General features: G+C 45.6%; 1 protein-coding gene across 1 annotated transcript in view; it reads left to right on the top strand.

Annotated features, from left to right (window-relative positions):
• AK7 (adenylate kinase 7) overlaps positions 1-10,741 on the top strand; it is a 110,658-nt gene that overhangs the window by 41,693 nt on the left and 58,224 nt on the right. The window contains exons 6-7 of the mRNA XM_011951490.1: positions 4,965-5,045; positions 9,794-9,882. Coding sequence (XP_011806880.1) covers positions 4,965-5,045; positions 9,794-9,882 — 170 coding nt within the window. The remainder of the gene's footprint in view (positions 1-4,964; positions 5,046-9,793; positions 9,883-10,741) is intronic.

The raw sequence follows: 10,741 nt of genomic DNA, 5'->3' as shown, positions 1-10,741 counted from the left end.
GGTCTCGATCTCCTGACCTCGTGATCCACCCGTCTCGGCCTCCCAAAGTGCTGGGATTACAGGCTTGAGCCACCGTGCCCGGCCCTCACTTCATTTCATTAATTTGACCTTCAATCACTGATACCCTTTCTTCCAGTTGATCGAATTGTCTACTAAAGCTTGTGCATGCATTACGTAGTTCTCATACCATGGTTTTTAGCTCCTTCAGGTCATTTAAGGTCTTTTCTACACCGTTTATTCTAGTTGCCATTCGTCTAATCTTTTTTCAAGGTTTTTAGCTTCTTTGCAGTGGGTTCGAACATCCTCCTTTAGCTTGGAGAAGTTTGTTATTACCGACCTTCTGAAGCCTACTTCTGTCAGCTCATCAAAGTCATTCTCCATCCAGCTTTGTTCCGTTGCTGGTGAGGAGCTGTGATCCTTTGGGAGAGAAGAAGCACTCTGGTTTTTTCCTCTGACTACATTTTTTAATAGGGGGTTTTCAAGCTCACTCTTTCTTCTTTGATCAATTTTGCTATTAAAGGACTCTGATTCATTCTTCAGTGTAGCAATTGCATTTTTCAATTCCGGAGTTTCTGCTTGATTTTTTAAAATTATTTCAATCTCTTTGTTAAATTCATCTGATGGAATTCTGAATTCCTTCTCTGTGTTTTCTTGATTTTCTTTGACTTTCCTCAATACAGCTAAATTTTGAATTCTCTGTCTGAAAGGTCACATATCTCTCTTTTGCCAGGATTGATCCCTGGTACCTTATTTAGTTCATTTGGTGAGGTCATGCTTTCCTGGGTTGTGTTGATGCTAGTTGATGTACTTTGGTGTCTGGGCATTGAAGAGTTGGGTATTTATTGCTCTCTTTACTATCTGGGCTTGTTTGTACCTGTCCCTCTTGGGAAGGCATTCCAGATATTTGAAAGGACTTACGTGTTATGATCTATGTTGTATCTGCTTTAGGGGGCACCCCAAGCCCAGTGATGCTGCAGTTCCTGCAGACTCATAGAGGTATTACCTTGATAGTCTTAGACTAAATCTGGAAGAATTCTCTGGATTACCAGGCAGACTCTTGTTATCTTCCCTTACATTCTCCTAAATATACAGAGTGTCTCTCTCTCTCTCTCTCTCTCTCTCTGTTCTAAGCCACCTAAAGCTGGGGGTGGAGTGACACAAGCACCCCTGTAGGCACCACCACTATGACTGTGCTGGGTCAGACCTGAAGCCAGCACAGCACTGGATCTTGCCCAAGGCCTGCTGTAACCACTCCCTGGTTACTGCTTTTGTTCACTCAGGGCTCTGAGGCTCCATAATCAGCAGGTCGCATAACCAGCCAGGCCTGTGTCCTTCCCTTCAGGGTGGCAAGGTCCCCCAGGTCCCAGGTGGGTCAAGAAGTGCCATCTGGGAGTCAGGGACTACAGTGATAAACCTTAGTGATAAACTAAGTCTGCCTGGTGTTCTATTGTATTGCAGCTGAGCTAGCACTCAAACCACAAGACATAGTCCTTCCCAGTCTTCCCTCTTCTTTCCAAAGACAGAGGAGCCTCACCCAGTAGCCACCCCAGGCCACAGGAAGTACTGACAGACTAGTGCTGATGTTCCCTTAGGGTCCAAGGTCTCTTAAGTCAGCTGGTCTTGACTGCTGCCTGGCCTGGGACTCACCCTTCAGATGGGACTCACCCTTTAGATGGGACTTACCCTTCAGATGGGACTCACCCTTCAGATGGGACTTACCCTTCAGATGGGACTCACCCTTCAGATGGGACTTACCCTTCAGATGGGACTCACCCTTCAGGAAAACGGGCTCCCCTCTGGCCCAGGGCAGGTCCAGAAATGCCATTCAAGAGTCAGCTCGCCGGGCACGGTGGCTCAAGCCTGTAATCCCAGCACTTTGGGAGGCCGAGACGGGCGGATCACGAGGTCAGGAGATTGAGACCATCCTGGCCAACACGGTGAAACCCCGTCTCTACTAAAAAATATAAAAAACTAGCCGGGCGAGGTGGCAGGCGCCTGCAGTCCCAGCTACTCCGGAGGCTGAGGCGGGAGAATGGCCTAAACCTGGGAGGCGGAGCTTGCAGTGAGCTGAGATCCGGCCACTGCACTCCAGCCTGGGCGACAGAGCGAGACTCCGTCTAAAAAAAAAAAAAAAAGAGTCAGGTCATGGCAGGGACCCCAAGAGCCTGCTTGGTGCCCTACCCAACTTTCGCCATGCTGGCACCTAAGGTGCAAGACAAAGTCCCCTTTACTGTTCCCTCTGCTTTTCTCAAGCAGAAGGAGTTTTGCCCCGTAGTCACCACAGCTGGGAATGTGCTGAATGTCACCTGAAGCCAGCAAGTCTCATCCAAGGCCCTTGACATAGTACCTGGGTATCACTGCTGGTTATTCAGGGCCCAGGGGCTCTCCAGTTAGCAGGCGATGAATGCTGCCGAGACTAGGTCCTTTCCTTCAGGGCAACAGGTTCCCTTCTGGCCCAGGTTGTGTCTAGAAATGTCATCTGGGAGCTAGGGCCTAGAATGAGGGCCTCCCTACTCACAGGTGCCCCTTCCTGCTGTGACTGAGCTGGTGTCCTAGATGCAAGACAAAGTCCCCCCATTCTTCCCTCTCTGCTCCTCACATGGAAGGAAGGGGTGTCTTTGGAGCCGCGAGCTGTGCAGCCTGGCGTTAGAGGAGAGGTGGTGCCAGCTCGCCCTTGGCTGCCCCAGCTGGTGTCTCGGTATGTTGTGTGCCCTCCCCCAGTCCACTGTCACTGGGCCTCGCTCAGCACTGGAACTCACCTAGAGTTGCAGTCCTTAAGGCCTGGACTGTCTTTCAAGTTTGCTTGGAGACACAGAGCGCTATAGCCCTCGGTGGCGAGGTTTGGAGGCACTTAAGTTCTGACCACTGATACCGGAAAGTCCCCTCTGACTCGGACTGGTTTAAATGCTCCTTCCATGGGCTGGGTGGGTGTCCGCTGCGTTTGGTCTGGTTTTCCTTTTTGCTCTAACAGGACAGTGCTAAGTTCAATGCCTCTCAGTGCTGTGTTCTCCCTCCTGCAGCGCCCAGAGATGCTCTCCTGCTGGCGGGGGTGGGTGGCTTTGGCGATTCCAAACTGTTTTTTCTGGTTCTTCGGTGCCTCTTTCAGCAATATGAAGTTAAAATAGGTACTATGAGGGCTCACCTGATTTTTGGTTCTTATGAAGCTTTTCTCTGTGTAGATAGTTACTGTCCTTGCGGGGGAGGCTTCCATCCCGCCATCTTGCTCTGCCTCTGGGCTTACCCTTTGACTGTTTGGTAGACTTTGGTTGAAAAACTGTCCTGGACTGTGGGAAGGGAGTTAGCAGGAGTTTGGGGGCAAGAAATGAGCCCTTTAGGCTAAATTTTCAAATTAGTTGGCAGAAAGTTTTCCATAAGTCTCTCTTATAATTTTAAAAATCTCTATCATGTTTGTGGTTATGTCCCCCTTCTCAGGCCTAATATTTGTGAGGTGGGATCACTATCTTCCCACAAGAGCCTGAGTAACATTCTTCCTAAAAACTCCTGTAGGCTGGGCATGGTGGCTGACGCCTGTAATCCCAGCACTTTGGGAGGCTGAGGCAGGCAGATCACTTGAGATCAGGAGTTCAAGACCAGCCTGGCCAACATGGTGAAACCCTGTCTCTATTAAAACTACAAAAATTACCTGGGCATGGTGGTTCTCGCCTGTAATCTCAGCTACTTGGGAGGCTGAGGCAGGAGAATCAGTTGAACCCAGGAGGCCGAGGTTGCGGCGAGCCTAGATTATGCCACGGCACTCCAGCCTGGGCAACAAGTGAAACTCTGTCTCAGAACAAATAAACAAAAAACTCCTATCTTCTTGCACCATCCCCTGTTCGCCTGAAGAAGCTCAAGCGAGTTTTCTGATTGGTGGGTTTGGGGAGGGCCTGGCCATGTGAGCTTGGCCCCTCCTCCTTCCCTTCTCTCTGGGACTCCACGGATGGTGGCTACTGTGCATTTCACCTTCCTCATGCCCTGAGACTTACAGCAGCCGGCCGCCATGTGGAGAAGTCCCTCGTTGTCCAGTGTTGCCTGGGACTGGTTGGAAAAGTCAATTTTATTCCAGATTCAGGGTTAGGAAGCTCATCATCATAGCTCACCTAAGGCATGGTCTCCAGTAGAGCTCATATCATTAATAAAGATGGTATTTTGAGCTTATCTGGTTAAATACGGAGGCAGAGAGTAGAGGCTGAGAAGGGTACTAGGGGGTGAGGGGAGGGAGGGATAGTGAATGAGTACAAAAAAAGTTAGAAAGAATGAATAAGACCTACTATTTGATAGCACAACAAGGTGACTATAGTCAGTAATAACTGAACTGTAGGTTTTTAAATAACCTAAAGAGTGTAATTGGAGTGTTTGTAACTCAATGGATAAATGCTTGAAGGGATGGATACCCCATTCTCCATGGTGTGCTTATTTCACATTGCATGCCTGTATTGAAACATCTCATACACCCCCATAAATATATATACTTAGTATATACCCACAAATATTAAAAATTAAAAATAAATATTGAGGCCAGTTCTTACAGTGCCTAAACTGCTCGTCCAGGGTGAAGGGGACAATTCATGTGAATTTCCATCCTTGTGTTAAGGCCCATCACCAGCTTCTTGGTTTCATGTACTAGATCATTAAAGATCCTCGTGGAAAGACCTGTTTTTCTATCTTCTTTTCCCCCCTCAGTGCCCAGCATAGAGCTTACAGGTACTAAGTTTTCACAAAAACCCGGGCTTTAATTTAATTAGGAGTCCTTGTTAAATTTTAATAGTGGTCAGAGGTATTCCTGAATAGCGTGGGGTGTTGTTTCTCCCTTTGAGAGATACGATTTGTATCCCGAACAATACCTCAGTAACCTGCAAGAGTTGACGGAAGTTCCAAAAGTGCTCATTTTAACTACTAAAATAATCTGGTTCAATATGATTAAAAATATTACATCCAGCTTTTCTCTTCTGTATTTTATCTGATAGACCAGAAAATTTGCAACTTACGTAGTTGCTGCTGGACTCCAGTATGGAGCAGAAGGAGGCATGTTACACACATTTTTTAAGGTATGGCTTTTCAGTGATGACATGGAATGTTTAAAAGTGTCTTACGATAAAGATACACAATTTGAAGGGAAGGTGTTTCTGATTGCTTTGGATGTGGTTAGTGCAATAGAATAGCAGAAACTGAAAGAAAGTATGGATGCGACCACAAAGACCTACGTTTCTTTCCCATTATTAACTTGTATTTACCACTCTCAAAATAATAAAGAAAACTATGTATCTCCTTTCATTCATGAAACAAATATTGATCTAGTGCCCACCAGGTGCTAGAAACTGTTGTAGGTACTTGAGATACAGTAAAATAATAAAGTCCCTCCTCTTGCGAAGCTTACATTCTGGCGGGGTGGAGAAAGAGATAATAAACAAGTCAGTAAATATTGAGTATTTCAGATGTTGAATCAGGGTGTGGAAAACAACAAAGCAGAGAAAGGCAGACAGTGCTGGGGAGTAAGTTGGCGGGGCTGGGGGGTGTTACGTCTTATATAGGAAGGTTGAGGAAGGTCTTTCCAATGATGTGACATTTGAGTAGGAAGGAAAAGACAATGAGGGAACTGGCTAATTGGCTTTCTGGAGAAAGACATCCCAGGCAGTGGGAATTGTAACTGCAAAGAAGTGAGGCAGAAATGTGCTGGCTACATTTGAAGGCCAGTCTAGCTCAATCTAGCTGAAGTATGGGAGAACAGTGGTAATGGGGTCAAAGCGGCAATGAGAGAGTCAGACCAAGCCCAGCCTCGTAGCCCCTCGTGAAGCCCTGGCTTTCTTTCTGAGTGAGCTGGGCAACCATTAGACTGTTTGAGCACGGAAGCAACATAATCCATGTGATAGAAAAGGACGGCTTTCTCCTTCTGCTGTGCTGGGGATGTACTATTTGGGGCAAGGGCAGGAGCAGGAAGCAAGGAAACCAGCGAGGAGGGTAGTGCCTGAGACCTGGGTGGGAATGGTGGGGACAGTGGAAACTTCAGATTTCAGACGTGTTTTGAAGAGAGAGTCAATGGGATTCGTTCAAAGCTCGGAGGTAAGGATGACAGAAACAAAGCAAAGGATAACTTTAAGGGTTTTGGTCTAAGCAACTAGAAGTATGGCACTGCCATTTATTGAGATGAGGGAGACAGGGAATGGAGCTGGCTGGGGTACAATGCAATGAAAAGTTCCGGAAGTTTGAGATAATTAGTATCCAAGTATAGACACAGGGTAGGCAATTGGATTTAAAGAGTTTGGTGATCATGGGGGAGGTCAGGTCTGGAGACATAACCATGGAAGCTGTCAGTATACAGTGGGTACTTAAATCCTTGGGACGGGCTGACATAAACTAGTGAATGAACATGGAGAAGAGATAGGGGCTTGAGGACTGAGTCTTGGAACGCTCCAATATTGGAGGTTATAGGGAAATGGGAAGGAATTAGAAAAGGAGGTTGAGAAGGTGGGCAGGAGGCAGGAGAGGAAATAAGAGAGAGTAAATAATTATTAAAAAAATGGTTTTGGCCTGGTATGGTGGCTCATGCCTGTAATCCAAGCACTTTGGGAGGCCGAGGCAGGCAGATCACGAGGTCAGGAGATCGAGACCATCCTGGTTAACACAGTGAAACCCCGTCTCTACTAAAAATATAAAAAATTAGCCAGGCATGGTGGCGGGCGCCTGTAGTCCCAGCTACTCGGGAGGCTGAGGCAGGTGTGAGCTTGCAGTGAGCCAAGATTGCGCCACTGTACTCCAGCCTGGGTGACAGAGTGAGACTCTGTCTCAAAAAAAAAAAAAAAAAAAAAAGTTTTTGAAAAGAAATAATGACAAATTGTGTCAGATACTGCAGATAATCAACTAAGATGAAACCTGCAAATTGACCACTGAATTTTTTGGCACTGGGTGGAACAAAAGTCTAATAGACGTAGGCTCAAGAGGGAACAGCTGGAGGGGAATTGAAGACAATGAGAATAGAAAAATATTTCAAGGAATTTTCCTGTAAAAGGAAGAGGTGCAAAGAAAGAAGGCAGGAGTTAAAGGAAAAAGTGTAGTCAAGAAAGGTTGGTTGAACCAATTTTTAATTGTTATTTGATTATTTATTTATTTATTTATTTATTTATTTATTTATTTAAAGAGGGAGCCTATCTCTTTAGCTCAGGCTGGAGTGCAGTGGCGCAATCTCAACTCACTGCAATCTCTACCTCCTGGGTTCAAGCAATTTCTCCTGCCTCAGCCTCCTGAGTAACTGGGATTACAGGTGCATACCACCATGCCCGGCTAATTTTTGTATTTTTAGTAGAGACGGGGTTTCCCCATATTGGCCGGGCTGGTCTTGAACTCCTGACTTTGTGATCTGCCTGCCTCAGCCTCCAAAGTGCTGGGATTACAGGTGTGAGCCACCGCGCCCAGCCTTGAACCGATTTTTTTAATACAAGAGATATGACAGTTGCAGAGGAGAAGCTCAAGGAAGCTCTTTCTCATTGTCCATTCTCAGCTATTCTCACCTGCCTGCTCACTGAATCTTGGCATTCTCAGGCCTCGGCCCTAGACCTTTTTTCTTCACCCTCTGCTCTCTCTCCCTTGGTCTGTTTATTCCTATGACTGATACCAATGACTCAGACTTCAGTCTCCAGCAAGGCTCTCTCTCTTCTAAGTTCTAGCTCTGTAGGTCCCGCTGCCTATTCAGCACCTCAACTTGGATGTCTTTCCCAAATCCAAACTATACCTACAGTCATCCCCAAACCTGCTCCTCCTCCAAGGCCCCATCTCAGAAAATGGGGCAACCCTCCAACCAGCTACATGATCAGAATCCAACTCCTCCCACCTTACTGCAAACCAAAAAGTTTCTGAGACACGTCCCAATCAATTTAGAAGTTTATTGTGTCAAGGATAAGGATGCATGCCAAGGAGACAGACCTGTGCCTTTCTCCAAAGATGACTTAGAGTGCTTCAGTATTTAAAGGGAAAAGGGTAGATATTAGAGAAAGAGGAAGAATTTTTTTTAAGATGTGGGTAAGCCAGGCGTGGTGGCTGATGCCTATAGTCCCAGTAAAGCACTTTGAGAGGCCAGTGTGAGTGGATGGCTTGAACCCAGAAGTTTGAGACCAGCGTGGGCAACATGGTGAAACCCTGTGTCTACAAAAAATAAATAAAAGGTGTGGGTAGATAAGAGGCAAGCGGGTGTATTCTTTTGAGTCTTTGATCAGCTGTTCAACATGAGGGAAGGGTAGAGGAATAGTCACTTACGCGTTTATCTAGCTCAGCGAGTCTGCATTTTTATGTAAGATAAAATAAACACAGGGCAGAGGAAGCAATCAGATATGCATTTGTCAGGTGAGCCTAGGGATGACTTTGAGTTCTGTCCTTGTCTTGTACCTGTGAAGATAAGCTGTCAATTTACATTGTCAGGGTGAAATTCAACAGAACTGTTTTTGGGTAAAGCTCTGGGGGCCTACAAATAATTTCCCAGTAGGCAAATTGTGAGGAAGGTATGTAGCTTTTAAAATCTTTGAATGAGGCTCATGCCTGTAATCCCAGCATATTGGGAGGCCGAGGCGGGTGGATCATCTGAGGTCAGGAGTTCGAGATCAGCCCGGCCAACATGGTGAAACCCCCATCGCTACTAAAAATACAAAAATTAGCCAGGTGTGGTGGCACATGCCTGTGATCCCAGCTACTTGGGAGGCTGAGGGAGGAGAATCGCTTAAACCTGGGAGGCAGAGGTTGCAGTGAGCCAAGATTGTGCCACTGCACTCCAGCCTGGGTGACAGCAAGACTCCATCTCAAAATCTCAAAAAATAATAATAATTTTAAAAAAGGAAACAAAAATAAAATCTTTGAACAAGAGACAGGTTTGCTTTATGTAGTTCCCAGCTTGACTTTTCCCTTTGGCTTAGTGATTTTGGGGTCCCAAGATTTATTTTCCTTTCACATTACCCATCACAAAATTCCCAGTTACTACAGTCAGCCTCCTCAACATCTCCCTTCTCTCCATCCCCACTCCGTGCACTTCCCACCTCCAAGCTAGGCTACCCCATCTCGCCTGCACACCTGCCATCATCTCTCTCTCCCCATCGGACTCTCCTTCCCACCACTTCTCCACAAGGCAACAGAAGCAAGCCTGCTGGTGTCACGTCACTGCTTAGAACCCTTCAACACTTTCTCGAAGTCCAAAATACCTTACAAGACCCAGTGGTCTACTGTGACCCCCACCCCTACCTCTTTCACTCAACAACAATTCAAAATAATCTAATACGTGACACTTAAACAGTACTCAGCATGTCTGTTTGGTTACTGAAATACTTAATGAGAAGAAAAGACGAGGATTTGGAGTCTGAGGATTGGGGTTCCAGTCCAAGCTCTCACAAGTGTAACCTCCTGCACGCTACTTTATCCACTAAGCATTTCACTCCTGTACTGATGGTAATTATTTCCCGTCACCTCATCCCTACTGGTAGGGGTAATTTTCAATTTTAATTTGTCTTTTTTGTGAGAATTAAGACATCATGCATGTGAAAACATTTCTTCTCTATGTAGATGGCATGCATATAGCTACTAAATACAACTGGGAGGTTGTAGATTTCTTGAAAAGTATTTCAGTCCCAAGGCTACACGTTATTTCTCTTGGCAGAATTTGATCCTAAATCTCACCAGGGCTGATTTATAAAACACCCCCTGGAGGAAATTACATAAGCAGAGAGCTAGGCCTTTTGGATGCCTCTGACTGTAGACTTATGTGTGAGCTGTAATAGCCATCCACGTATAACTGGGGGACATGATTTTGCTTTTCTTTCAGATGGCTTGGTTGGGTGAGATTCCTGCATTACCAGTTTTTGGCGATGGAACAAATGTAATTCCAACAATCCACGTTCTTGATCTAGCAGGGTAAGCATTCTCCCAGAGACATGACCTTCATAGAATTGGTTAATGTGTTTGTTTATAGGCTAATACTTTTTGAGCATCTGCCCAGTGCTAAGACCCTTACATGCATTATTGTGTTTGTTCTTCATAACAACCCTATGCAGAAGGTCTTCTCTGTTTTGCGTCTAAAGAAATAGTGTCCACTGTTCAAAAGTTCTACTTTCTGGTGACAAGTTCAGGTTCACCTCTTAGAAACTATTGGCAGAATAGCAATGCCCTCCAATTTTGGAAAAGAAAGAATTTGGTATGTGCATTCTGAGGACATAGTTTCTTATTCCTTTGTCCCAGATGAGATTAATATGTCTAACCCACCAATTTAAATTCTAGAATTCAGATGGAAAACTGTAAACCTGAAGCTTTTTTCTTCTTTGACAGTTGTAGGTAAAGTTGACATATGTTTTTTATACTCACAGAGCATCTAAACCCTGTATTCAGGTAGGCCCAGAAACTTCTCTCCTCCTTTGAAGACCCTGACTTAAATGTGAGGTCAATGAGCTGGTCCACTGTGTTTGTGGTTCATCAGCTCCAGCTTCCGGGGACTTCATTCTGTCACCTCCCAGAAGGGACCAATTTCTGCACTTCCCCGAGGTTCTGGTTTTCAGATTCCCACTCTTTCCCTCATCCACTGGCCACTGGTAAATTAGTCACAATCTCAGATGAATTTCTAGATTTACTGGGAAATGAAGGAAGTTTAAACTTCAGGGCCACGCCCCTGAGCAGATCTCTTTCCGAGACCCTGAACCTCATTTTTATTATTATTATTATTATTTTTTTTTTTTGAGACGGAATCTCACTCTGTCCCCCAGGCTGGAGTGAGTGGCAC

The sequence above is a fragment of the Colobus angolensis genome, unplaced genomic scaffold, assembly GCF_000951035.1.
Source record: "Colobus angolensis palliatus isolate OR3802 unplaced genomic scaffold, Cang.pa_1.0 Scaffold32, whole genome shotgun sequence".
NCBI classification, from domain to species: Eukaryota; Metazoa; Chordata; class Mammalia; order Primates; family Cercopithecidae; genus Colobus; species Colobus angolensis.
This window is presented reverse-complemented; position numbering and strand designations above follow the sequence as displayed.